We start from the raw sequence: 27206 nt of genomic DNA, 5'->3' as shown, positions 1-27206 counted from the left end.
TACTATCATTGGATTTGACCCAAAGAGAGAATAACATACACATTCAGTTCGGTATAGAAATCTATCTTACCCTATAGGGTAGTAGGAGGAGAAGGGGGGGAAATTCCCACCTTTCTTTCCTTCCTCCCTCCCCTCCTGAAATTTTGTACAAAATACTGATATAGTTTGTCACCCAAGAATATTCTTTGCATTAACTTCAGAAAACTGGCAACAGATTCTGCTCAGTTACATTTTGGGGGTTTAAGAATTGAATTACATCATACACTTAAGCATTCCATATGTCTAGAAGAGATAGCCACACCAAGTCACCAGGAGTTAAAGCTGATCCACTTTATACTGTAACCATATATAAAAAAATATTGTTCTATGCATCTTTTACTAATAATTAGCCTTTTAAGACTATTGTGTGAAGTCTTAATTTTTTTAAGTAATTATATCTCTATGTCCAGAATGAGTTTAAAGTAGACACTGAAAATAAGATAGCTAGATAAATTATTTTAGATAAATTGATGTTGACAATGTGTCCTGTTTGGTTTTGGGGGTATGATATAAACTTAAGGACCTGTTTATGTATATCTTCCCAATCTATGAAAATCTGTGAACTGTTCTGTCTCTGTGCAGAATTGGGGGAGAAGAGAGTAATGACTCCCACATGGCTGATGACCAAATTTGTTTGCTCCCTTAAAGATCTTTGTTGGGAAAATGTGTTTTGCATGATTTTACATGTGTAACGTATAACAAATTCCTTACCTTCTCAATGAGGGGGGAGGGAAGGGAGAGAGAGAATTTGGAACTCAAAATTTAGAAAAAGAATGTTAAAATTGTTTTTACATGTAATTGAGAAAAAATAAAATAATAAAGGAAAAAAAAGATCTGTGTTGACTGAGTTTTACCTTCATTGTATTTTAAAACAGATCTTCAGGGACTAAGAAGCAACTGGGTCATGATAGTTCTAGACCCCTTTCCATTGAGCGTCCTGGTGCTGTCCATCCTTGGGTGAGCGCTCAGCTCCGAAATGTTGTCCAGCCTTCTCATCTTTTCATCCAAGACCCCACAATGCCACCTAACCCAGCCCCAAATCCCCTGACTCAGCTGGAGGAAGCCCGAAGACGCCTGGAAGAAGAAGAGAAAAGAGCTGGAAAACTGCCTCCCAAGCAGAGGTAGGGGCTAGTTTCAGTTGATTGGAGTTTAAGAGAAAATTAATGTTATAAGAATGATGAGGTAAGTGTTGATTATTATGGCATTTCAGCTTTCTGGAATTCCAAAATAAGTAAATTTGGTGAGCTGTGTGACTTGAAATACTCTATTTAAGAAAATGTCATAAGTATAGAAGCCTTTGATTTTTACTTTAAATTGATGCCATTTGTTGCTTGTCTTTCAGTCCCTCCTCACCCAACCTAATTGCATTAAGTCGTATCCACTTTATCTTGGTGAATCCTTTAAAAAACATTTTCCTGAGATTCACGACATGCGTTTTGAGCATGACAGCCCAGTTTAGTGAACTACATTATTGGTACCTCTAGGGGTTAAGGCAAGAGGCTGGACTGCTCCCACGAGTAGTTACCCCAGCCTCTTCAATCGGAAGAGGCCAACACAATAAGCCCTATATCCCTGAATGCTCTGATAAAGGGCCAAAAGGAGCGGAAGGCGTTTGATTAAACTGCAGGGTGCTGGCTGTCCTGTGTCATTCTGAAAGGAGTGTTCTGGATCACTAACAGTGCCATTGGTCAATTTGAAAATATGTTTTGAAAGAGAGACCTGTCTTTGTCTTTTAGTGTGAGAGATGACAGTGTTTGCCCAGCATGATTCAGAATAACACAAAAAAGTAATTTTAGGCAAAGTAGGTTTTTCATGTAGGCTTAAGTACCAAAATGAAGATTTTTTTAGTGAGAGCTTTAAAAAGCTATATTTACAACTACATTAAGGAAATAGACCTCAAAATCTGTTCAACTTGTGCACTTCATAGGTGTAAAAATAAACTGTAAAATCTCTAACATCGAAATTCTTATAGACATCTAACCCCTATTTTTCATAAATTAGTGTGCAAGGCTGCCAGAAAAGTCTAAATTGTGCTGCAGGATTATTCATCTGTGTTGTGAGAATACTGATATTGTGTGGTCAGTAATTCCATTTCTTAACTAAATTGTAATTTAATTTGCATTCTTATTGTAATGTTAATGTAAATACATCTTATGATTTTGTTTATTTTTCTTTAAAAAAAATTAATCTTCACTACCATATATGTACATTTGACTAAACCAGTAGACTCAATGCAAATGATATTTCATGTGTTCTATCATGCTAGAGGCATGCAGCTTCAGTGTTTCTGATAAGCCCTTATAACCATAAAACATTGCACACCAGATTAATTTAACCATATAAGGTATGGCCACAAGAATTGCCCATCTACTTCTGGCTATATCTTTCATTCCAGGCTCAATTGGTATGTTTGGGACATAGAGGATAGACAGAGCTTTGCAGCAGTTATCAGCATTTCCCTAATAATAGATAACAGGATTGTAGATGTAGAGTTGGAAGGAACCTCAGATGTCAAGTCCATCCCCCTCATAGTAAACATGCCTGCTTAGGACCTAGGATACTATATTAAGAGGGTAAAAGGTAGAAGGAAGGATACTCTGGGAATCTACTATTAATTTCCTTGGCAAAGGAATTTTTCCCTTAAGCCACACTTTCTCTTCAGTTTTGATGAAATGGGAATTTAGCACCTTTGACCTTTCCCTACAAGGACAACTTGGTCCCAAGTTGAGATGCATAAATTGTTATTATCTCAGGAGATTCCCTTTTCTCACTGACATTGCTTCCACAGATTATGGGTACTATAAAATGTGTCGAGTATTCTTATGATACCATTAGACTGGAGCAGTTTAAATTGAATTTGGCGCTTGTGAGATGAAAATCACTTGCCTTTTCAGTGTCTCAGTTCCTTTGCCTGACCGATAAAGGGCTTAGATCAGGGGTGGGGAACCTGCAGCCTCAAGGCCACATATGACCCTCTAGGTCCTCAAGTATGGCCCAAACTTCACAGAACAAATCCCCTTAGTAAAAGGATTTGTTCTGTAAAAGTTGGATGCAGTCAAAAGATCTGTACCCAAGGACCTTGGAGGGTCACATATAGCCTGGAGGCTGCAGGTTCCCCACCCCTGGATTAGATGATCTCTTAAGGTCCCCCTTCCAGCTTCTAAAACTTTCTTGATTCTTTTCAAATGAATCTTCCTGCAGGTTAACAATCTTACACTTTGATAGATAGAACTGTGGAACTGTTGTGTGTTTTTTTTAAGCATTCAGGAAGACTAGTTAGTATCCCTAAAGTTATTCAGATATGTATATGTGAAAGATATAAAGTAGAAAAATGCATGACAACATACTGGCAGCAAGAGTTTTTGAGGATTAGGTGATTAAAAATTGTGGCAAAATTGTTTCCTTTCTTGATGTAGCTGAAGTGCTTTATCCAACTGAAGCAGGACTTATCTGTCCTCAACTTTGCTGAAGTTTTAGAGAAAAGCAAACCATTCTTCCTTATTTCCCAATTGCCCTCTTGTTCTCCCATCTCCTCCTAACTACAGACTGCTGACCACATTCACATATACAAAAGAAAAGTAATAATGACAGGTAAAGTTATAATTTTGCCTTTTCTGTATAAATAACCCAGCTCTATTATCCCACTTAATCAAATATTTTATTACATACATGCAGAGCAGTAGGTATGTTCTGAATTAGTAAATATTTCTCAACTCCTCTTACTCGCTTTAGGACATAAAAATTATGACAATTGTTTAGAACCCCAAAGACTAACTCTTGTTTCGTCAACTGTTCTCATATCCCATGGCCTTCTAATTCCTAAAGTTAGCACAAGCCTAAGAGGTCATCAAGTTTTTCTTTTTCTAACCCTTCCCATCTTGTCAGAAGTAGATACATTCTTCTCAGCAAGTTCCCTGACACTTAGATGGGTTTATTTCTCTGTCTATATTCCCCTGTTGGGAGACCAGTTCTGCACGTAGGGAGTCAATATTGATATCCAGGGGCTAGTTTATTATCTTTGCCAAAAAAGTTTCCATGTGAATTCAATAAGTCCCTGGTTTCCTGTATTCTTCCTATTTTTAACAGTTTCTTGGTTTATTATTGCAATAGTTTAAGGGGGTCTCCCCCCCAAAAAATTATATGTCTTATCTCTTCTTTCACTTGGAATGCCCTTAAAGGTAGAACTGTATCTTAGAATTCTTTGTACAGTCTAGGGCCAGTTGTTCTGCATAAAGTGTTGCTAGAAATTGCAAAAATAAATATTAAAACCCAGGGAAAGCTATTTTCTCCATGCCCCTTTGCATCCTGCTTTCTTGCTGCCAGGTTTCCCCAGAATGAAGTTAAACTTTTACAGATGACTCTTAAGGAAGAAGAAAAGCAGCTGGCTTGAGTTATTGATCTAGGAGTAATTTTGTTGGTTTGGTTTTATAAGCAGCTTCTGATTTCGTAATGAAAGATTAGGGAGATGAAGAATTGGGAAAGGGAGACAGTGAGTTTTTTTTTAATTCAGTTTTATTAAATCTTCAGTTTGAAATTATCTCCCTCCCTAACCCATTAAGAAGGCAAGAAAAAAACCTCATTTCAAATATTTGTGGTCACGCAAAACAGATTTCCACATTAGCCATTTCTTCCCTACAAAGAAAGAGAGAAGAGGGGCGGCTAGGTGGCTCAGTGAATAGAGCACTGGCCCTGGAGTGAGGAGGACCTGAGTTCAAATCTGGCCTCAGACACTTAACACAAAAACTAGCCGTGTGACCTTGGGCAAGTCACCTAACCCCAACTGCCCTCCAAAAAGCAAAAAAAAAAAAAGAGAGAGAGAGAGAGAGAGAGAGAGAAAATATGCTTCGGTCTATACTGTTTTAATCCACTAGTTCTCTTTCTGGAGGTGGATAATATGTTTCATCATGAGTCTTTTGCCATTGTGGTTGGTCATTGTGTAGATCATTTACTTTCATTTTTTTTTTTTGAGGGGAGAAGGCAAGGCAATTGGGGTTAAGTGACTTTTCCAAGGTCACATAGCTAGTAAGTGTATCAAGTGTCTGAGGTCAGATTTGAACTCAGGTCCTCCTGACTCCAGGAGTGGTGCTCTATTCACTGTGCCACCTAGCCGCCCCGATCATTTACTTTAGTCTTTCAAAGTTGATTATCTTAAAAATGTTGCTATTACTGTATAAGTTGTTCTCCTGGTTCTTCTTACTTCACTTTGCATTAGTTCACACAAATCTTCCCGGGTTTTTCTGAAACCTTCATTTCTTACAGCACAACAGTATTTCATCACATTTAAATACCATAATTGTGTTCAAACATTTCCAAAGTAATGGGCATTCCCTTAATTTCCAATTCTTTGCCACCAAAAAAGGAGTTACTATAAATATTTTTGTGCATATGGGTCCTGGGAAATGGAATTATCGTCTACAGTGACCCGTTTTTACCATTCTTTGCCTTGGAACAGTCATTTATCAGTAATACAAGTGTATTACCCTGAGAGTTGTACAGAATTATGCCCACAAATATGTACATTTCATTGATTTAGAGAAAGGATATCATAGTCTGGGAAGAAAACAGATTAATATAAATTACTTAATAAGAATTTTGCTATTTGAGATCTTCCAAAGAAAGGTGATATTGTTATTAATATTAAAGTGAACTATGTGAACGTATGTTCTTAAAAGCCTCTTTCCAAGCATTTTCAGATTTTTAAGTATATGTTGTCCGAAAAACTGGTGAAAGGATGACTTAGTAGTAACCACATTATACGAAGAAAAGAGCAAGGAATGTTTAGTCTCTAGTGCTAGAGAGTAGCTTGTCTATAGAACTTTTCATGGCTTACAGTGCAGAGGCAGAATGGTACCATTACAGATCACCTGACAGACTCCCATCTTCTTATATACAAACCATTGTCTAAAGCTGTCTTTGGGTTTTGGGAAGCTTGATTCATTTTACCTTGGGTTATAAGGGCTCATTGTATTTTCCACATTTTACTGTCTGCTTAGAAGCTCATAGACAATGAATGAACAAAGGATTTGAGATCTTGTTCCTTGAAAGGTTAGCTTTATACTGATGTTGGATCGTAGAAATGGGGGTAGACCTGCCACATCTAATATATAAAGGTTATTCTTTAGGTATGTGCAAGAGGTTATCCAGCGGGGTCGCTCTTCTGTCAGGCCAGCTTGTATGCCAATGCTGAATGTGGTACCAGCTGTCTCCGACATGGACCTCTCCGAGTCTGAGTAGGTGCCACTAACGCTTCATGTGTTCTCTATACATCTAGGAACCAAGGCCCCAGGGGCGTGCTGTTATAGATGTCAGAAAATCACTAGCTATTGAATAATTCATCCATTTATTCCTTCTATCCCTCAGCCCACAGTTAGGGAGCTCCCATACTACAGAATGAGCTTGGCCTCGGAAATGGACAAGGCCTTAGAACGTACAGATAGAACCAGAGCTGGTGCTTTTTTTTAAATGACATACAGCCTTCTGTCTGCAATCTTTTAAAGGGAGACATTTTGATATCCATACAGCTAGAGAAAATATTCATATTTGCAGAGAGTTTAGCCCACACATATATTTTGAGTCCATGGTCAGTTAAAAATTGGAAGGTTGTTCCCACATTTTCCTAAAAGGAACCTTGGAGCTATCTGTGTTTTATAGCAACTCAACTCCTATACCCTTTTTGCCCCCTCTCCCTCTTTTAAAGCATCCCATCTGAACTTTGGGATTCAATTCTCCAAGAGTGGCTCATTTATAACCTGCTCAAAAAATACAGGTTTCTTGAAAAAAAAAGAAAACCCTTTAAGTTAATTGAAAATGATTAATTTAAAAGTATCTGTGGTGAATGTTGTATCAGTCTGTTTACTAAGAATCTGTATGCTCAAAAGATGCTGATATTCTTACATGAAATGACAACTATAGAAAATGCTCATTTGCATACTACTTAGTCAAGACCCTAGAAATCAGAAATGCCCCAAGTTTCTCATATATCCATACCCTCTGACCAAAATCCATATGAAGTAGATGGTACAAAAGAATCAAAATAAAAATCACCGTATTCTGAAGCACTGCTGTGTTAAATATCAGAACCAATGTGTTCCCCACAAATTGTGTGTGATAAAAGAATTGGTGCAATCCCTCATGTTAAAAAAATTGAAATGCACCAATCCAAAAAAAATTAAAGAAAGAATTGGTGCTAAAACTGCAGCTCTTTGCTTGGACATTTTCATCTTAAAAGCCCTTTGCCAGTTTCTCAGTCAAGTAGGTTCAAAAACTTGTCGACTAGAGACTAGAAGAAACTATCTCTTTTTGAAGGAATTACTGAAGAATTGTTTTCTGTTCCCCTTTCCTGCTATTACCATAGGCAGTAAGAGTAAGTAAAAGTAGTCCATACCAGGGGTGGCTAGGTGGCACAGTGAATAGAGCACCAGCCCTGGAGTCAGGAGGACCTGAGTTCAAATCCGGCCTCAGACACTTAACACAAAACTAGCTGTGCGACCTTGGGCAAGTCACTTAACCCCAATTGCCCTCCAAAAAGAAAAAAAAGGTAGTCCATACCCCAGCTAATGAATAAGTTGTGTTCTTTTCCATTTTGTGGAGCCATAACAACAAAGGAGTCCCATTTCCAGGAAGGTAGATTAGAGGAAAGAGACAGTGATCTGACCAGGCAAACCTCCTGTGTGGCAACAAGGATATTTCCTCCTTCTGCAGATCATAATCCCAGCTGAAGCTCTGTGAAAGGGCAGTGCCGTGAGGACTTGGAGACTGAACTAGAGAACTTCATAAGCTCCTCCTGACTCTTTTAAGATTCTTCAACTCACATACTGAGCCTCTGAATGGGAGCCCTCTTTCTGGATGGCCCCAGACATTAGGTTAGAGTTTCCCTAGAAGGAATTTTGTGATTGCATGAACTCCTTGCTCCTGGGCATCAGGTCAGCTGTTCCCCTGGGGCACGGGAGCATCTGGCATCACAGTCTCGGTATTCTGCCCCTGAGTTGTGCTGTGAACTGACATTGCTGGTAGTATGGCTCAGCTTCAATCACAATCTCCTAAGTGTGTAATTGACTGCTGTTGCTTCCAGACACTGCCTGAAGAACATTATAAAGACTTCTGGAGAAACCATGAGCCCCAATTCAGGCAGTTGCAAACTCCATTCTGGGTAGTTGACTCCTGTGGGTGTTGTAAAAGAACAGAAGTTTTCATTTGAAGCTCAGGGCTGTATAACTCAAAGTAGATGTCATGTCACAACAGCTTAAAGGAGTTAGCAGAACTGTGGGGCCTCAGATGGTGATGCCATATTTATCAGGCTCCCTGAAAACCTGTCTGATACCCACAACACTCAGGCACATCATTGCCTCAGTGCTTTTTTATGCCAGTTTCCTTTATGCTGCTTGGTCCTGATTTTCTAGCAGGAAGGAGGAGGAAAAGAATTAATTTATTGAACATTTAAAATCAGTCTAGCTCATAACTTGTAGGTGCTTTATGATTAGGTTAGAACCCTGATAGGGCATGTCCCAAAAGCAGATTCAGTTAAGATAAGCAATATAAGCACTTGTCACCTTGAACAATATAATTGTCCACTTCTCACCCACCCCATCACCAAGAAAAGTTTTAAAAATGGGATTCTGTAGCATACCACCTGTAGACTTGATTTAGTATGGGACAGAGAACAGAGATTCACCACTTGAAGCCATTTAAGAAGCCCAGGCTTTGTCATAACATTCAGCTGATAAAGGGACACAGTGACCATAGTCACAGGGAGTACCTCCTGGTTGTTAACCACTTGTTAATAGGGTTTCCTCGAGTTCACCAGTAGCCATGGGGGTAATAGCACCATTGTATATGCTGGTTAACAGCAGTAAGGGCTAGCATTTACAGGTCTGCAAAACATTTTACATGTGTTATTTGATCCTCATTATCCCCATTTTATAGATGAGGAAACTAAGGCTCAAAGGTATGAATTGACTTGCCTAGGGTCACACAATTAATGTGACAAATATCTTGAGGCAGAATTTGAACTGAGGTCTCCCTGATTCCAGGTGCAGTGTGCTGTCCACATGAAGCCAGTTTTAGACAGTACATACCACCAACCTATGAACTACACAATTACCATTTAGGGTGATTGAAAAGGAATGCATGGGTGAAATACAGAATCTCTGCTTTTATGAACCTCAGTGTTAGAGCTTGTCTTTGGTTGGTGAGGGAATACTTCTGTTCTAATGGTGCCTCTGAGGAGGGAGGGTAAAGCAGGCAGGTCAGAGCTATGGGCATCTGCCTGTTACTGTCTTTGGCCAGAGAAGAGGATGCAGGCCCGCTAGGGCTACTCTAACTCTTCTCTAAGTGCCAGGTCTCTAGCTGACCTGCAGCAGTACCAGGAGCTTGTGTGGTTCCTAACTGAGCACTAGTCACAGCTTACGTTAGTGTGCGCATGTGTGTGTGCGTGAGTGTGTGCATGTGTGTGCATGCTCGCACGTGCACACTATGCCCCTGTTCCACAGGACACTGATCTTCTGTGGATTCATGTTAGGAAATGATTTATTGTATCCTTCTTCTACAAAAAGTGACCGAGTCTTTTGCTTTTGAATCCCAGGGCAAAGCTACAGAAGAAGCTGGGGAATAGCAATGCCCCACCATGTGACACCATCGTGGTAGCTTACTACTTCTGTGGAGAGCCGATCCCATACAGGACCTTGGTCAAGGGGCGTGTGGTCACCCTGGGTCAGTTCAAAGAGCTCCTGACCAAGAAAGGAAATTACCGGTAAGAGCAGAGATATCCATGCTGGTCATCCCTCACAGGAAACTCAATTACAGCCTGGGGCCCTAGAGAAGCACCAGCAGGAGCTGGATTCTCTGGGTCTTTGTTCTCAGAGTTTTCTTATCTAGGAACCTTGGGGAAGTAGTTCTCCCGATGTGCAACCAGCACACCAGATTTGTTGGGCATTGCCCAGGTTTCCCTCTCAGTTTTTTCCAGGTTGCCTCATGGATTGTGAAATAGCCACAAAAGCTTAACCACCAAATGATGGCATTTTATTTCAGCTTCTCTTCTCCTTTATACTTTGGGAAGAAGAGGTTTAACAAATCAGATAGTAAACTCTGTGTTTTTATGTAAATTTTAAAAGAAATAACCCAGTCACCATACCACGGAGCCCGTGGTCTGCCCTTGGAAGCCTCTGGATCAGGTGGGTGACCTTAAGGCATAGTTACTTCCACTCGCTTTTGTAGAAGTCATATTCCATAGTAATGGAAGTAGATTTTTTTTCTTTTAGTCTAATCAGTTATCAGTACTTCATACCTTAGAAATCCTTTGCACACCTCATTATTTCTACTGGCATCAAGTCCTTCTATCTTTAACCCCTTTTCATCGTATTAGGGGAACAGAAACACACTATTAAAAGAATGCCTAAACTAAAGGGCAAGGCTTCTGGAAGCTCAGAGTTCTGAAATGCAGCAAAGAAGGACTTGGCTGTTGTCTCTTCTAGAAGGGGTACCAGGAAAGGGTCAGGAGACTGGATTCAAGTTCTAGTTCACTCCACTGACCATGTCTATGACTTTGGACAACTCTCATTTTACAGAGTGAATTTAAGAGATCAAGATATCTACCCTCTGTTGATCTCTTAAATTCACTCTGTAAAATGAGAGTGTGGGACTCAGCGTTCCCTTCACTCTTATATTCATTCAGTCATTCTGTCCATCATGTTCGTGTCCACTTCCACACACACAGCCAGGCTGTATCTCCACACATGTTTTCCAGTCTTTGCCTGTAAAACTGATGGAAGAGCCCCTTCCTTCCCAGATGATAAATGACATGATCTTCCTCCCCATCATACACGGCACCAGTCCAGAAATAGTGGAGACGCAGGTCAGAGGAGAGGGGAAACAGATGGTCCGCACCCCTCCCTGCCCCCACTTCTCCTTCCCTTTCCCTGTAGTGCTCCTAGGAGCCAAAGCGTGCTCACAGTGCTAAGAAACAACACACAACCATTCTCTCCTCCTCGTTGCTATACCTGTTTGCATTCTCCTTACTCCCTCAGCACTCCTCAGATGCTGATGAGCCATAGGCCTTGAGGCACAGGGCCAAAGGCAGCAGAGGCTCCAGTGAAGCAATTAGCCCTTGTGATGGGAAAAGCAAGCTCTTAGCACACCTCACACAGTAGCTAAGTGTGAAGGGAGGAGGAGGAGAAGGGTTTTTAACAGCCATCTTTCAGAACAGGCAGTCCCAGCCCTTTGACCCCCAGAAATCCCAGTCTAGGTACTTCATCTTAGATCTCTTTCCAGGGCTTCTTGCTAGCAACACTTCCCTTGTCTTACACCAGCTTCTTTAGCAATTTTATCATGGAAACATGTTAATAAAAGGTCTGGGAAAATCTTCCCCTGTGATCTCATTTAAAGGGTGTGACCTGTTGGGGAAAATCAACAGCTGTACAAGAGACCCAACTACTGCTCTGCTCTCTGCACCATTCTCTTCCCCCCTACACATGTTCCCCCATTTGCAATCTCTCCCTTGGCCACAGCCTGAAGGTTAAGTCTATAGCTATTGTTTGAAGATTTAGGGTGGAAGGTAAGCAGAGCTGTGTTGTTTTCCCATTTATAAACATATACAAGTTATTTTCAGTCCATGGGCTTCACCATGAAGCCAGCCCACAGGGCGGGAACCAGCTCTGGAGGGTCTCCCAGTAAAGGTTACAACCAATGATTCATTGTTACCAAAGTGGCTCTTCTTGGGAATTATATTTCAGGAGAGGAAAAGTCCTCTGTTTTGCCAGCTCTTTCTGTAAGGCACAGCCCAGCCTTCCTGGCTGAGTTGGCCCCTGTGGGCAATCAGCCAGGAGCAGGGGCCTTCTCTGCTCAAATCTACAATAAGGGGTATTTGTATCAGCAAAGTTGGGAAGGAGTAGTTATCTCATCCAGCTCCCAGCCTCCTGGCAGAAAACTCATACAACAGTGCCCAGTTAACATATAACAAGTGCTCATTTAAATGCTTGTGTAATGGAGCTGAACCATTGGAGAATGAGATAGACATTGATGTGAGTAAAGGAGTTGGGGATGAAGGCCAAATCAGTGTCCAGATAAGTGGTTGTTATTGGCATAAGGGTATCCTGGGACCCTCTGTCGCCCCTGATACATAATCATCCCTTGTTCATGTATTCATTCAGAAGACATTTATTGAGCATCTCCTGGGTGTAGAGTCTCTTGCAGGAGAAAGCTAAGAATCCAAAACTAAAAACCAAACAGTGGGCATGAGGAGAGGCAGTAGAGACTGCAGGGGAGCACTGAGCAGGGAAGATGGTGAGTTAGAAAGGGCTGCTTAGAAAAGATGAGTTTTTAACCAGATTTTTTTTTTTGCTTTTTGGAGGGGGGGGGCAGGGCTATTGGGGTTAAGTGACTTGCCCAAGGTCACACAGCTAGTAAGTGTTAAGTGTCTGAGGCCGAATTTGAGCTCAGGTCCTCCTGACTCCAGGGCTAGTACTTTATTCACTGTGCCACCTAGACGCCCCTTGGGCCTGATTTTGAAGAAAATGATAAATGTAGATTAACACAAAGGAGAGGAAAAAGGATTCTAGGCAATGAGGAAGTGGCTCAGTAGAGACAGCAATCAGTGAAAAGCTTGTATTCTAGAGACAGTGAAAAAACTGGAGCAGAGACTTTACAAGGTAGGATTGAAGAGGTTGAGAGCTAGGCATGGTCAGCTGGCTGAGGGGCTCCCTTCACGCATTGCATAGGCATAGACTTAGTGACTATGAATGCTGGGGACTGTGTCCTTGTGATATCTCCCTCACAGTTGTATTTTGGGAGGTACGTGTTAATTCTCGGGAAGAATCCCAGTAGACCTACAGATACCACATTCATTAGGAGGCAGCATGATGTAGAGGAGAGAGCACTTGACTTGAAATCTGGGAAGACCTTCTGGGTGTGTGTGCTGCCTCAAAACCTTACTAGGTTTGTGACCTTGGGCAGGTCGCTGAACTGCTCAGCCTGAGTTTCCTCATCTGTAAAATGTAGATAACAGCACCTGCCTCACAGGGATGTTGTATTATATGAGATAACATATGGAAAACCTCATTGATCAGGGAGATCACAGTAAAGGTCTTCCTGTGACTTGTGCTATTCCAGTTCCCCTTCTTGTCAGCTCTCCCTCACCCAGTTTTCTTCTGTCTTACAGATATTACTTCAAGAAAGTGAGTGATGAATTTGACTGTGGGGTAGTGTTTGAGGAAGTTCGAGAAGATGATGCCATCTTGCCCATTTTTGAAGAGAAGATCATTGGGAAAGTGGAGAAAGTTGATTAATTTGCTAGACTTCCCATCTCCCACACTCTTCCAGGTTGGGCACCACTGCTGAGGAATTTGGAAACAGAGAGCAGTGCCAAGTTTGGCACCATCCTGCTCAGCTCTGTATCCCAAAGGGCATCATACAGGCCCCATAGGGTTGTAGCCTCCTGTGGACTCTCCCCAGTCGGCATTGTCCACAAGGGGTTTGAGGATTCCCCTTTGAGAACCTGCCTACATGCAAAATATTCTATGTAATGTAGTGTTGTACAGTTGTACTAGAAAGTATATGACCTTGTTTACTAAAGCTCATATTTTTGATATATTGTAATAAAGGAAGATATTTCCAGTGTCACAGTGCTCTTATGTAAATGTCAGACATATAGGTACTTTGGAAATCGCCAAATGTGTACAGCCATTAGATCTGTCCCATCTGAATACCCTTCCCTCTACCTGCAAACCCTCAGCCTCCATCTTTTCTATGTGGGTGATTTTATTTCATTCTCTCACATTATTTTTGTGTATGCTTCTAGGTGAGGGAGGGGGTCCGTCTTTGAAAACCTATCAGTGCAGATGCTGAGGAGGAAAGAAATCCCACCCCTGAGTTTAAACCCCCAGAACAATCAATATCCTTTGAGACCCATCTACCTACATACACTCTTCTTGGGAGTCTAGCCAAGGCAACCTTGCCTCTTCCTGTGGGAACAAGCCATTGATCACTTACTATTTAATGTTCTCTCTAACATAATTTGACCCAACCCTCCATGGAGGAAACTTGCCCAGATCAAAGAGGTCAGAGCTATGGCAGGAGGCTTTCAAGGCTGAATTGCTGTCAAACAGCAGATTTCCTATAGCAGAGGTTTCAGACACGTAGCCCAGGGCCACATGTGGCCTACAACACCCTCCCAGGTTTGACCTGAACCAGATTAAGATATAATTGAGAAATATTTAACAAAATAAATAGAAATACGATAAAATGTAGATATTATTACATTTTAAAACTAAGCCAATAGGGGGCCCCCAGGGATCCTCGTGTACAGATTAGTGGTCCCTATTTCTATTGATACCACTGCCCTAGAGCATCCCTGAATTGAACTTGGCACTGAAAGAGATCAGGCCTCTCTCTCCCACCACTCCCACCCCCTCTCTGTAATGTAAGGCCTGCCCTCAGAGGGGAACTTGCCCTCACTGCTGCTAACTACAGAAGATGTCCGCTGTGGTTTTCTAACTGTCCTTCCCTGATCTGTCTGAGGAAACTGTTGGTCCCTAAGCTTCCATCTCAGCCAGATCAAGACAGGATGTCGATGGGTCACCTAGCCTGGGCCTACTGGAAAGTCGAGGCCTCGGCTTCTTCTCCAGGCCTCCCTTGTCTTCTGTTACTCCCCTGCTGCCCTCCCTTCAGCATGGCCCCACTCATGCCCACATCTCACCAACTGGGACCCTAGCCCTAGGTGGGCACAGCAAAGCCCTGGAAGGAGGGCAAGGGCCTCCAACACTGTATATGTCACCGAGTGCCTTGAAACGCAGTCTTGTCATTTGCCTGCCACTGTGTGAACCCCAGCAAATGAGAACTTGTCTTCATCCAGGGAACTAACTGCATTTGACTCTTCGATCTTTTTAAAGTTCTAATTGTTATCTTCTGTCTGGTGAGATGTTTTCTTGTGGCCCTACCATAGCCCTTTTTCATTTCCCTGTTTCTAAAGGGTCTCATTGTAAATATGTACATTTTCTAAGGCCAGCTTAGCTGCCTCAGACCATTTTTCATGCTCTGACTTGTACAATTATCTTTTCAAAGGTACTTGGATAATAATGAAATTAAATAAAATTTTAAAAAACAGCTGTCTGTTACTCTTACTGTGGTTTGCATGAAGCTGAAAGAGTCTGGGATTAAGGAACAAGGGGCAGGAGAGGTCTGTTTCCCTAGAGAGGTTACCTTGTCTCTCCCTCTGCTTCCAGGCACTCCAGTGGTAAGGATCTTGTTTATTTTAGAAATCTCCCAAACACTCCACACCCTCCTTCTCATTAGGTTACCTGACAATCCTAGCAATGGCGGTTGGCCTGAGGACATCAGTTGAAGGAACCCTACCTGTTTCAGACAGAACTTGGCATTTTCCAGCTCAGCCTCTCACAGATGCCAAAGACTACAACTTGTAAATGTAAATGCTTTGGAAAAGATATCAAAGACTGCTTGTAGGCCAATCTCTTCCAGACTAGAAGACCAGTGTACTACCAAGCCCCATCGACCCCAGAGCTATCAACTCACAACCCTACCCCCCACCACCACATATAACCTGGCTACTCTAAATCACCATAACTGTCTCCAAATACCACCCATTGATCTTCCCCACCCCTCAAGTGCTTTCTAATGGAGGGTAGAAGGAACTGCTAGCCAAAAGAATTCGGGTCCTAGGTCTCTAGAGCTGTATTAAGAGATTGTTTTACCCCTACCTGACCTTGCCTGATGAAACAGCAACAAAATGTTAGAATGTATCTTCTGCAAGAAGTAGAAGATGATTTCAGAGCAAGGGATTTATCAAGCCTGGCATATGAGGGGCTAACCTGTGTTAAAAAAGGAAGTGGTATAAATGGCCTATCAGAGCCTCAGCTAATACTCCATTTCGCTCCAGCACAGACAAAAATCCACCATCTTGTCCATCAGGGAGGATGACCCTTTAACGGAAAGATCATGTCTGATAAAACTTTTGGAGAGATCTGTGTATCACATTGGATGGTTGTGATTTTTTTGGAGTGTTGGGGGGTAATTTTGATTTCTATATTCTCTTTAGTTGGAAGGGACTACTGATCACATGGTGAAAATAATCATAGCTTCTTGAAAGGCTATCCCAAAGAAATAAACTTGACAAATGCTACCACCATGGAAAAACTGTTAGGCATGGGCTCAGCCACCACTGTGTTCCTGTCCAGCCTGGTCACATTTGGAGAAGCTTATTAGAGGGTTGGCAATTAATGTTTTTGGCCACAGTCTTCCATCTTGACACGAAGGGATCACAATGAGTAGAGAGAATCACCAATATATGAGGATCCGTGACTTTTATCAGTCAGAGAGGCAGAGTGGTTTGCAATCCTATACCTTTGTATGGCTTTAGAGTTAACTGAGGCTAAGGTTAAGTGACATTTACAGCCATACAGCGAACGTCAGAGGCGGGGATAGAAATTACCCACTTAAGCTACCTTACTAAATAAGTATCAACACCGAAATCTCTGAAGTATTGTATTAGTTATGCACCAAAAGCCTGACATTTTAAATGTTACATAATTCTCTCCTCGCTAGCATTTTATAATCCTCTGCCCAGACTTGTCTTACTTGCTTTGCACACCATTTCCCATCTTCACGCCCAGGCCTCCAATGCTCTACCTCCTCACCACCCCTCATAATTCTGTTTCCATCATAATTCAGTTCAAATGCTACCTTTGCTCATTCCCCTACCCTGCTCCCAGTGCCCTCTCTCCCAAAACTTCTCGATGGTCATTTCTATATTAATATAGAAGTATAGATATGAATATGAACACCAAGACCAGGGTGTTCTGCGACCAAACCTTGAAGCAGAATTCTGACTGAGAGGGAATCGGAATCGGCCGTGCTTGCTCCTAAGACCTTTAGCTCAGTTAGAAATAGCTTTGAAATTAAAAACAGCCTAGTCTGAAATTAGCACTTCCAATTTCTTTACCCTGGTATATTGTTTCTGAATTGTCTATTCTCTTTTCCCTTGTAAATAAGGCTAGAACACATTCAAGAGTGTGGAGATGAGACAAAGAAGAGGGAGAAGTGAATGTCAGACTAAGAAATCTGTTTACAAAGGGAATGGATCCCTTTCTGAGAAGTATCCATGAAGCTGTAAAAACCCTCATATTGGTTCATAATGGAGGACCTGGTTCCCATGAAGCTGTCACAATTAAGTGAGGCCCAAATAAAACAACCCCATCTCATGGGAAATGATCCTGCCAACTCAGCTGCACAAAGCCCTCCCAAACTAAAAGGGAAGGATCTGGGTAGATGAGAAAGGGAGTCAAGATAGATTCAGCTTGGGGCAGCTAGGTGGCGCAATGAATAGAGCACTGACCTTGGAGTCAGGAGGACGTGAGTTCAAATCCAGCCTCCAACACTTAACACAAAAACTAGCCGTGTGACCTTGAGCACATCACTTAACCCCAACTGCCCCCGCCCCCCCCAAAAAAGCAAAAAAAAAAGAAAAAGATAGACTCAGCTAAAGTCTAAATTCTCTACCTCCAGGTCTCCAACTCCCATGGGTGAAGGTCTGACCCTTTTATCAGAAGCCAAGGAAAAACAGGTCTGAGGGAACTGGATCACAGTTGTCCTGACAGCACTGCAGCCAACCTCCACTGATAGGCTCCTCCCTACCCCTCTCCCGACCACACTCCAGGCATCAGGGATAATCTTGGCCTCAAAACCTTTATTACAGGAACCCCAGTGGCTTCAGATTATCTTGGTGTTATCTGTTCTCCACCCCAGTCAGACTTCTCCATTACTAACATCTCTGCCTGCTGCTCCCCCCAAGAACCCTACCTGAAATACCAAGAGGTGGGGAAGGGAGTAGGATGAATGAAGAGATGTTAGGTGCCTGAGAGAGCGAGAAGGAAGAGCAGAATGAAATCAAGGGGCAAGGCGATTTAATTTAAAAGTTCTGAATTCTCCAGGACCTCTGGGATGAGTGGCTGAGGATAAGGAAGAGGCCAACTACAATTCATCTCTGTGCCCTTTGCTGTCGTTGGTTCCAACCTCCTGGGAAGAAAAAAGTATCAATCATTCAACTAGCATTTATTACCTTAATGCTGCCTACTAAGTATCAGGCCCTGTGCTAAATTTGGGGGATTAAATCGACCAAAAAACAAACAACAACAGAATCTCCCCTAGCTCTCAAGGAGCTCACAGTCCAATGAATGAAACAACATGTACAAAGAAAATATAAATATGTATATATGGGATAAATGTGTGATGTATAAAATAGATATAGAATACATATAAAGAATATAAGAATAGAATATGGAATAAATATATAATATATATTATATAAATATACAATGATATATAAGAACGATATAGAATTTATATAAATAAGTATATAATATAGAATAAAATAAAGATATATAGTATAAAAATGAAGATACATATGGAAGACTGGGAAAGGCTCCTTGCAGAATGTAGGAATTTAACTGAGCCTGGAAAGGACTTTAGAAATCATCTGGTCCATCCCCACCCCCCTCCCCAATTCTATAGATGAGGAAATTGCTCCCCAAAGAAGGGAAAAGACAAGGTCACATAGGTAATAAATTGCAAAGCTGGAATTTATACCCAAATATTCTGACTCAAAATCCAGGGTTCTTTCCATTAAGGCACAGTCTCCAAGGTCCTATTCCAAAGGGTTTTACCCCTTTTCTGTGTCACCCCACCTCCAGAGCACAGAATATCTAAGGATCTTAGATATTGTCTAGCTCAATCTTATTTTACAGACCGAGGAAACTAAGGAAATGACTTGACTGAGGTCATTGGCTAAAGTTCTTTGTCCCAGTCCCCTCACCCCAAGAGAGCAGACCCCAGGCATCTTGGGGATAGGAAAGAAGAAGAAAGGGAAGAAGAGATTAGGAAGGAGCACCCACCGGGATGGGGACCTCAGGTTTCTCTGGCTCTGGCAGGACACCACCACTGTCTAAGAATTTGGAGAAGGTCTCCAAGTCCCTGGCACTGGTATACTCAATAACCTGCCAGGGAGGAGAATGAGTTGGAGATCTGAGGAGGAGACCTCCTAAACTGAGAGTTATCCTTCAAACCACCCACTCTCCACTCAGAGCAGAAGAGCTTGCTTTCTCCCACACATTACCCCCCCCAACCCTGGAGAGTGGGGAGAGCAGACCCTCTGAGAGACTTGCCCCTGCCCCTGCCACCATCCCAGGACCCCAACTTGATTGTGCTGCTAATTATGGCTCTAGGCACACAAGCAACTGGGCCCACTTTCAACCAGTCATAATAATATAGCACTTTAAGGCTTAAAAAGTGTTTTCCTGGGGTAGATATTCTTGGGAGGGGGAGGAGGGATTGGAATTAGGCATATGCACATGTCCAGCTTTCAGAGTACTGTGCCATTTTACAGATGAGGAAAACTATGCTCCGGGCAATAAAGTGAGGTGCCAGGTTCCTATGTCAAGCCTGGATCTCCTGACTCCGAGTCTCAGGTGCTTTCCCCCAGAGGCCTTTTGTGAGGGGGGTTGATCAGGGTTACTAGATACTGTAGCTCACCAGGGCTCTTCTCAATGGGCAGGATGGGGTGATTGATGAAGGAAAAGACTGATTTCACTCTATCCTCCCCAGCCCCAGCTTAATCAACTGAACATTTATTAAGCATCTGTTGTATGCCAGGAACCAGCAGTATGCCAACCCCTGGCTCTCCCCAGAGCCTCACCTTACGGTCTGGGCCGGCTGGGAAATATTTCAGGGTAGGGAAACCCCGGATGGTAAAGGCCTCCAGCTCATTGGCTGTGGAGTCAAGTTCAGCAATGATGATGTCCTCATGGTCCTTGTATTTCTCTGCTAGGTCCTCCCAGGTCTGGGCCATCTCCTTACAGTGTGTACACCATGGGGCATCTGAGGCAGAAAAGTGGAGAAGAGTAGAGACCTTATCACCCAACACATTGCCTCCCACAAGTCTGATGCCCTTGCCTCTGATGGAGGCCCCTACAACCAGGCTCCCAGAGCCCTAGTGGAAAGTCATACTGTTGAGGTCTCCTAGGGGAGCCTCTGAGGCCAGGAAATGAAGCTGCTAGGGTCCCTAAGATCCCCTGGCTTACCTGTCCCTCAGGAATACTCACAGAACTTCACAAACACATTCTTCGATTCATCAAAGACTACTTGCTCAAAGTTCTTCCCTACAAGAACCTTGACAGGGTTCTGGTCCCAATCTGCTGGGATCTCCTGACTCCGGAGATGGGGCTGTTGGGAAGGGACAGGTCTGTATGTACTGCGGAAGGGAAAAGGTGTCTGGACTGGTTCTGACCCTGTCTCTACCCTCCTGAGGACAGAAGCAGAGGCACAGGGAAAGGGAATCCACCTGACTCCTGCGTCTACTGCCCAGGACTTTGTATGGGGCATCTGGGCCTGTAGAAGCTGTAAGCTGGCAGCCCTGGGATTAAGGCCGCTCTGACCTCTACCCAGCCCAGTCATCCTCCCGGGGATGACACTTGAGATGGGGACTTGGTACGCTCCCATTTCTGAAACAGGAACTCAAAGAGGTTGAGAGCAAGAGCAGGCACCCAGGGGTCCCTCCCTTACGTGTCTTTCTCAGAAACCCTCGGAGGGACAATGAAAAACCTGACAGGATTAGTAAGGGGCTGACCTTGATTCTGCCACTAAGGATGTCTTGGCAGAAGGTGGTGACAGAGGCAGCCGTGATCTCCCCAGTGTTGGGCACATACTTCTTGGTGGTGTCAATGTTTATGAAGCGCAGAGTTGGGGCATCTGTGCCATTCATGCCAAAGTACTGCAGCACATGGTCATTCTCTCCAGCCACATCCACCACCACAAACAAGACCTGGGGGGCAGATCAGGTGCCCGGTCACTGAGAGCTGGGAAAGGCCAGTCCAGCCGGCCCACATCTCCCGCGTCCCTTCCTCCCCTACACACCTCTCCCCTGAAAGGAGGAGCAGCCTCCCGGAAGCCATCCAGAAGCTCCTTGTGTGTGCTGAGTGTCTGGTTGATGAAGAGAAGGAGGTGGTTGAGGATCCTGGCCCCAAAGATCTTGGAGGATGTCTTTAGGAGAAGAGAGGAAGGAATGATTGAGAGCCAAGGGTCCCCCCAACATCCTCCCCGATGCTGCCTGCAGTTTCTCTCTCTCTGTTTCCTTTCCTCCTATCTCTGCCTCACCCACAGCATGTAATAACTATGTTCCAACTGTATCTACTTAAGTGTCCCCCACACAATGTTCATTTGCACACGTCTTATTTCTGATCACCACGACCCCTGCCCCCACCCCTCAATATAACTTAAGCTCCTTGTGATCAGGGATTGCTTTTGTTTTGTACTTGTAGCCCAAGCTCCCAGCCCAATGCATAGCATGTAACAAGAACTTACTTAAAAAATGCTTGCTGAATTAATAAAAAAAAAAAGAGTGGATGGATGGATCTACCCCTCTTTTACCCAAATAGCTTGGGCGTAAGGGGATTCTGTTGACAAAATCACTTCTGACTCTCACTATCCCCCTTGGTTCTTGTGACCAGAGGAATTGGGGACAAGGCCTGGAGCGTTACCTCACGGTTGAATTCCGTAACCAGGTGCATGCTGTGAATAGCAAGGAAATGGGAGAGATCTGCTTGGTCCAATCCTAGCTCTTCATCCACAGGAAAATCTGCACGCCCCTCATCAAACTGGAACAGCCCAGCCAGGGCCCCAAAAGAATAGGGAAGAGGTGGAGGTCAGGGTCAGGGGGCACCTGAGGTCAGGGGGCACCTGAGGGTCCCTCCCTAGCCAGCCCTCTCCTCTCGCCTTCCCTTCCTCATTCACCTTCTTGAAGAGGATCACCGTGTCCCTGCTCAGGCCATATTTCTGGAAGAGCTCTGGTCGGTCAGTGAGGCCAAAGGTCAGATCAAGAGCATCCTTTGCAATGGCCAAAAACTCAGACACGTCTTCATCCTGGAGGTCCTGCGTCCGTGCTTAGACGTGAATCCAGGAACAACCCAGCCTCTCCCCAACACATCCCACATACCTCAGTTCTTCCATAGGTCATAGACTATGTAAAATGGCAGAACTGGAAGGAGCCATACACAACGTCAGAGTTGGTAGGGTCCTTGGAAATCATCTGGTGGGAATACCTTCATTTTACAGGTGAGAAAGTTAAGCCCGCAGGGATGGAGGGTGGGGATGGAGAAGGGGATGGCTGGGAAACCCACACTCCAAGCTTACCTTGAAGAACCCAATGACAACGATGTCCTGTGAATCAATGAGCTGTGCAGCTTCAGCGTCAGTCTCCAGCCTTGTAGCAGTAGGACCTAAACGGCGCTTTAGCCAACGAACAATGCCCTCAGCCTCCCTTGGCCCTGCGATGTAATCCCAAATGCCAAATTCCAGAGTTAGAAGAGACTTTAGGGCTGTCTAATCCAACACATTACTGAATTAGAAGGCCCTGTCCAACATTCCTGGTAAGCCATCCTTCCAACTATGTTCAAAGACCTCCCCAAATGGGGGGCCATTCCACTTTGGGGTAGCTCTAATTCTTAGGAAAATCTTCCCACCATCAAGCCTAAATTTGTTTTTCTGCAACTTCCACCCAACTCTCCTGCTTCTGCCCTCTTCCACATAGGTTTCCTCCAAATACTTGAAGACATTTATCATATCATTTCCCCCCAACCCTTGCAAGTAGTCTTTTTTTCTCCAAACTAAACATTTCCATTTTTCTCCAACTGACTCTCACATGGCCTGATCTCAAGCCACTTCCTCCCCTAATCTGATCACTTTCCTCTGGCCTTTCTCTAGGTTTCCAGCGTCCTTCCTGAAATGTGCCCAGGACTAAACACAATTCTCCGGATGCGGTCCACCTAGGCCTGAGGACAGTGGCACCATCACCCCCTTAGTGCTGAATGCTGTACCTCTCTAAATGCTAGCTAATACTGAATTCGCCTGTCTTTTTCGGCTACCATCTCAGATAGACGCTGCAGTCTACCAAAATCCCAGATAGTTTTCAGACAAACTATATCTGCTCAAATTTCCCTCCTCCCTTACTTTATACTCATGAAGCTGAGTTTTTTAACCCAAGCACTAGATTCTATATTTATCCTTATTAGATTTCATCTTTTTAGACTTGACCCAATGTTCTAGCCTAGCAAGAGGCTCTCTCAGCTCTATGACATCTGCAAATTATTTAGTACGCCATGGACAGCTTTATTTCTGTGGTACATTTTACTGATGCCTTCTGTCTTTATCATCTATGCCTTTATCAACATCATTGGTTAAAAAAATTAAATAGGTCCAAATATTTAATTTGATATTAATATTTAATTAAATTAAATAGGTCCAAAGAGAGATCCCAGGGGAGCTCCACTAAAGACCTCCTTTCAAGCTGACTTGGAGCTATTAATGCTTTTGATCCAGACATTCAATCAGCCCTGGATCTACCTAATGAGACCATTTTCCAGCCTACACATCTGCCACATCTTCAGGAATAGTAAGGAAAACTTGACCAAATCCTATCTCGTCCCCTTAGGGATCCGGGCCCCAGCTTCCCCTTGGCCCTGGACAGCAGAATGACACATCACCCTGAGTTCCTGCCTTCCCCCTACTTCCCCACTGCCACCTGGGTCTCACTCCTGGGAATGGTTCCGGGTTACCAGGCCAGAATGAGTCAGGACTTCTGGTTTTTCTGGCTCCCGTGTTTGGGCCGAGTCCTAGAGTGTCAGGCATCACCTCCGGAAGGGCCCTGGGAGGTCATCTGGGTGAGGGGCTGCTAGCCTTTCTGTTGTTGTTATAGCCTTTGGGCAGTCTGGTGAAGCCCGTGATAAAACACTTGAGATCACAAAGGAAAGCGATCATCGTGAAATGCAGTCATCAAAATATTTTTTAAAACAAGTTCACAGCCCCCAGGTTAAAAATCTCTGGGATTTTAGTCAAACCCCCTCATTTTATAGGTAAGAAAAAAAGACAGAAGGTGACTGGACCAAGGCCACACACCAACTTCAGGGTGAAGTCAGGCCTTCTGACTCTCACCTGGGGGCTCCTCTTACTACTCCATGCAGCCTGAACCTTCGTTAAATTGTTCACTGCTCCCTGCTGACATGCCCATTTGAAAAACTTGTCTTGCCCACCCAAAGGTCCCACCCTGCCACCTTAGGCTCCTTCCCCACCTGTAAACTCCACAGGCTGGGATCTGTCTCCATCTTGGAAGAACTTGAGGACGGGGTACCCGGTCACCCCAAACTCTACCACCAGTTCCTTTTCTGTAGGGCCATCCACCTTGGCCAGCTTCACCTCTGAGGACTCATTCTTCAGCAGGGATGCTGCCTTCGCATACTCAGGGGCCAGAGCCTTGCAGTGCCCACACCAGGGAGCATCTGGGTAGTGGGTGGAAAGCTCAGTGAGTAGCGCCCCACTGCCTACTCCTCCCCAGCCTTCCTTCATTCACTATCTTTGTCTTGTCTCTCAGAAACTTTGTTTGACAACTTTGTCTTTAAAGGGGTCATTCAGCCCAGCCACCAAATGCTGCCAGGCAGATGGATACCTGAATTGTCCGTTTGTGGCCAAGAATCTCTCTTGGGAGCCTCCCTTGGTGTCCTATCATTCTCAGGGGCTGGCCATCCTTTGTGAGTTTAACTGAAGTGTCTTACTGCCATCTGACTCTTCATATAATAGGAATTAGAATCAGAAGGGATGGCAGTGAAACTCTGGTCCAAAGCCTACATTTTGGAAATGGGCCCAATGAGAGAGTAGTCACTTGTATTAGATCACATGGGCAAGCAAGTAGCTGATGCAGGTTTTGAACCCTGGTATTTTGGAAGTCTTCTCCACAATGCAGGGTCTGAGGAACAGGGTGGATTGGGGGACGCTGAATGGACCCTGCCTTCTCTTCCAGTCCCTGATGGATCCCCAAGTGCTTCTTGGGCAGCATCCCAGTTGCTTCAGGATTTGTCATACAGAGTGGCGTTCCCTGGGCACCTTCTCCCATGCCAGGCCCCAACTGTGGGAAAGCATCTCTTGCTGACCCACCAGGAGCTGGAAGGGTGCTGGGTTTCTGAGTCTTGGAAGACCAAGGCCCAAGATCCACATGCAGCCAGCGCAGTGCTACGAGTCATGCAGAGGTATACATGTATCCTTGCCCATCTGTGTGTATTTCTATGTCAGGGGCTGTGTAGCCTCTCCCTGCCTGCACGTGCTTCTGGAAGCTCCCATTTCTTTACCATACTGATTCAACACTTGCCCATTAATTTTCTGTTCTTGGTTTCTGGGTCTCCCAGTCTAACCTCTAAAGGAATGCAAAGGAAATAGCCAGGGAGTCCTGAGAGGTGTTCAGACTTGAAACAGGCCAGACTGGACTTTTTACTCTCCTATCCCTGTCTAAACTCCCTGGGTTGTGGGGAGGGGAGGGTGTCCCTTTGTGTTGGGTAGGGACTAGTGAAGAGGAGGGAAAAGGTGGCGCTGTTTTCCAGCACTTTAATGGTTAACTCTGCAGTGGGAAAAGGTACAGCTGGGCCCAGGGACTCTGGTCTCCTCTGCTCCCAGCTGTTCCCCAGAGCAGAAGTGGGACAGCACAAGGGCTGGAAAGGGCCATAGAGGTCAAAGAACTATAGAACCAATGTCTGAGCTGGTGGAGACCTTAGACAGCAGACAGTCCAAAGGGCTGGCTCATTTTCCGCAGGAGTAAGGAGAAATCCAGAAGTGTGTGTGTGGGGTGGGGGTGATTTATTCAAGATTTCTCAGGAATTCAGTAGCAGGTTGGGACTCGGGTTTAGGGCTTAGAACATCCAGCATCTCCTAGCCAGATAGGACAAAGGTCTGGTGCAAACCATACCACAGCACTGCACGAGCCCCCCCGCTGCCCCCCACTCTCCCTGAACTGCACAAGACCTCAACCTCATGCTCTCAGCCCAAAGCCCCACCTTTTCCAAGGCCTGCCCCTGAGCCTCGACTCCTCGTTCCCTCCCCCAATCTTCCAGTGTGTTGGGGGTGGGGGTGGGGGTGGGGGTCTCCTGAGGGCAGCCCTTCCCCCATTCCCTGCACTCACAGAACTCCACCAGCAGGTAGCGGTGTTCTCGTAGAGCCCGATCAAAGTTGTGTTGGGTGAGGACCAAGACGTTGTCCTCCTCCAGAAGTTCATCGGATGGGGGTCTCAGGGTGGCCTCTTCTGGAGCCTTGGCCTCCTCTCCCCCTCCCTCCTCCCCATCTAGGGCCCAGGCCCATCCAGTAAGCAGAAAGAACAGCAGGAGTGAGTCAAGTCTCATTGTTGGGAGCAAATGCTGGCTGGTGTCTGTGCCCTGGGAGGGGGGTGGGGGCAGATAACAAGGGGGGAGACCAAGGACCTGCTGCCACGTGGCAGTTCCTGGGCCTCAGTACCAGGTGCGGGCTGGAAAGATAAGGCACAGCCATAGGGGAATTGGTTGGGGCTGGGGCCAGGCTCTGGGAGTAAGTGGGGCAGGGCAAGGGGGCAGCCAAGAGGTTTGAGACAACCTCTACCAGCTGCGCCTTGTCACTAGGCTCTAAGTAGCCTCTGACCTTAATAAAGAGCTAGGACAAGTTAGCTCGGTGGGGAAGGACACTCCCTCCTTCTTCTAGGACCCAGCCCCCACTCCTATACAGAAAGGCACCTATACACCCTCTCCGTCCTTTCCAACTGGGGAGCTATGTATTGATGATCCAAGTCCAGGGAGGGGAGAAGAGATACACCTGAGCCAAGAGACAGAAATCACTGAAGTTTAATGGGAACAGTTGAGAACACAGACAGTAGGGAATTGGGGGCAAGGACGGGAACCCCTTGGCCTGGGGGGATGGGAACAGGCAGGAGCATAGCCCTTCCTTCTCAGGCAGCCCAGCCCCAGCCATGCTGGGGCCACCACAAGAATGTGATGGGGGTAGAGGTGGGGGACAAGGGACACAAGGCAATTCTGATGAGCTTTGGTTACAGACACAAGCCCCCGGCAGGTGGGTAGGGATGGCTGAAGGCTTCTACTGCTCCCCACCTGTTCCACCCCACTCTATGCCCACCTGTCCCTGGAAACCTCCTCCAGGAAGATGACTGTTGGACCCTGAGTGGGGAGGACCAGGGTAAGGGGATGATGAGAGTCAGGGTTTGTATAACCTGGTGCAGACACAAAAGGGTCTTTTGATGGGGTTGAGGGAAAGAATTATGGAACTGCCCCTTCCTACTGAGCTTGGATGACTAGGAGTTATGTAATGGAGGA

General features: G+C 44.7%; 3 protein-coding genes across 7 annotated transcripts in view; 1 reads left to right on the top strand and 2 right to left on the bottom strand.

The window, feature by feature from the left end:
* The window catches only part of AXIN1 (axin 1), a 178052-nt gene extending 162920 nt beyond the window's left edge, over positions 1 to 15132 (top strand). For 2 of the 3 annotated variants that reach the window (XM_069107824.1, XM_069107820.1), the window contains exons 8-11: positions 915 to 1160; positions 6162 to 6269; positions 9620 to 9787; positions 13190 to 15132. In XM_069107824.1, coding sequence (XP_068963925.1) covers positions 915 to 1160; positions 6162 to 6269; positions 9620 to 9787; positions 13190 to 13316 — 649 coding nt within the window. In that variant the 3' untranslated portion in view covers positions 13317 to 15132. The remainder of the gene's footprint in view (positions 1 to 914; positions 1161 to 6161; positions 6270 to 9619; positions 9788 to 13189) is intronic. The other variant, XM_069107831.1, reaches the window with a different exon arrangement.
* Positions 15133 to 17692: 2560 nt separating this feature from the next.
* Positions 17693 to 26641, bottom strand: PDIA2 (protein disulfide isomerase family A member 2). The gene is made up of 11 exons (XM_069107809.1): positions 26033 to 26641; positions 24159 to 24365; positions 22225 to 22358; positions 21826 to 21963; positions 21573 to 21689; positions 20950 to 21075; positions 20663 to 20857; positions 20139 to 20259; positions 19733 to 19914; positions 18933 to 19034; positions 17693 to 18057 (listed from the first exon to the last, which is right to left on the bottom strand). The coding sequence occupies exons 1-11, from the start codon at positions 26247 to 26249 to the stop codon at positions 18013 to 18015; spliced, it is 1584 nt and encodes a 527-aa protein (XP_068963910.1). The 5' UTR covers positions 26250 to 26641; the 3' UTR covers positions 17693 to 18012.
* A 61-nt stretch (positions 26642 to 26702) lies between these two features.
* Positions 26703 to 27206, bottom strand: part of ARHGDIG (Rho GDP dissociation inhibitor gamma) — a 30385-nt gene continuing 29881 nt past the window's right edge. For all 3 annotated transcript variants that reach the window (XM_069107795.1, XM_069107779.1, XM_069107789.1), the window contains exon 6: positions 26703 to 27206. This exon is cut by the window's right edge and continues 465 nt beyond it. The gene's annotated coding sequence lies outside the window, so the exon portion shown is untranslated.

The sequence above is a fragment of the Petaurus breviceps genome, unplaced genomic scaffold, assembly GCF_028583685.1.
Source record: "Petaurus breviceps papuanus isolate PSGF00001 unplaced genomic scaffold, PetGlider_PUasm1.0 138, whole genome shotgun sequence".
Taxonomy (NCBI): Eukaryota; Metazoa; Chordata; class Mammalia; order Diprotodontia; family Petauridae; genus Petaurus; species Petaurus breviceps.
This window is presented reverse-complemented; position numbering and strand designations above follow the sequence as displayed.

Excerpts from the sequence above, each read along its gene's own strand:
- PDIA2 (XM_069107809.1), bottom strand. The coding sequence starts at position 26,249 with ATGAGACTTGACTCACTCCTGCTGTTCTTTCTGCTTACTGGATGGGCC. Across the intron at positions 19,915-20,138 it reads GAATGTGTTTGTGAAGTTCT|ATGCCCCATGGTGTACACAC; the intron begins GTGAGTATTCCT and ends TTTCTGCCTCAG. Across the intron at positions 19,035-19,732 it reads CAGCCGGCCCAGACCGTAAG|GTTATTGAGTATACCAGTGC; the intron begins GTGAGGCTCTGG and ends CCTCCCTGGCAG.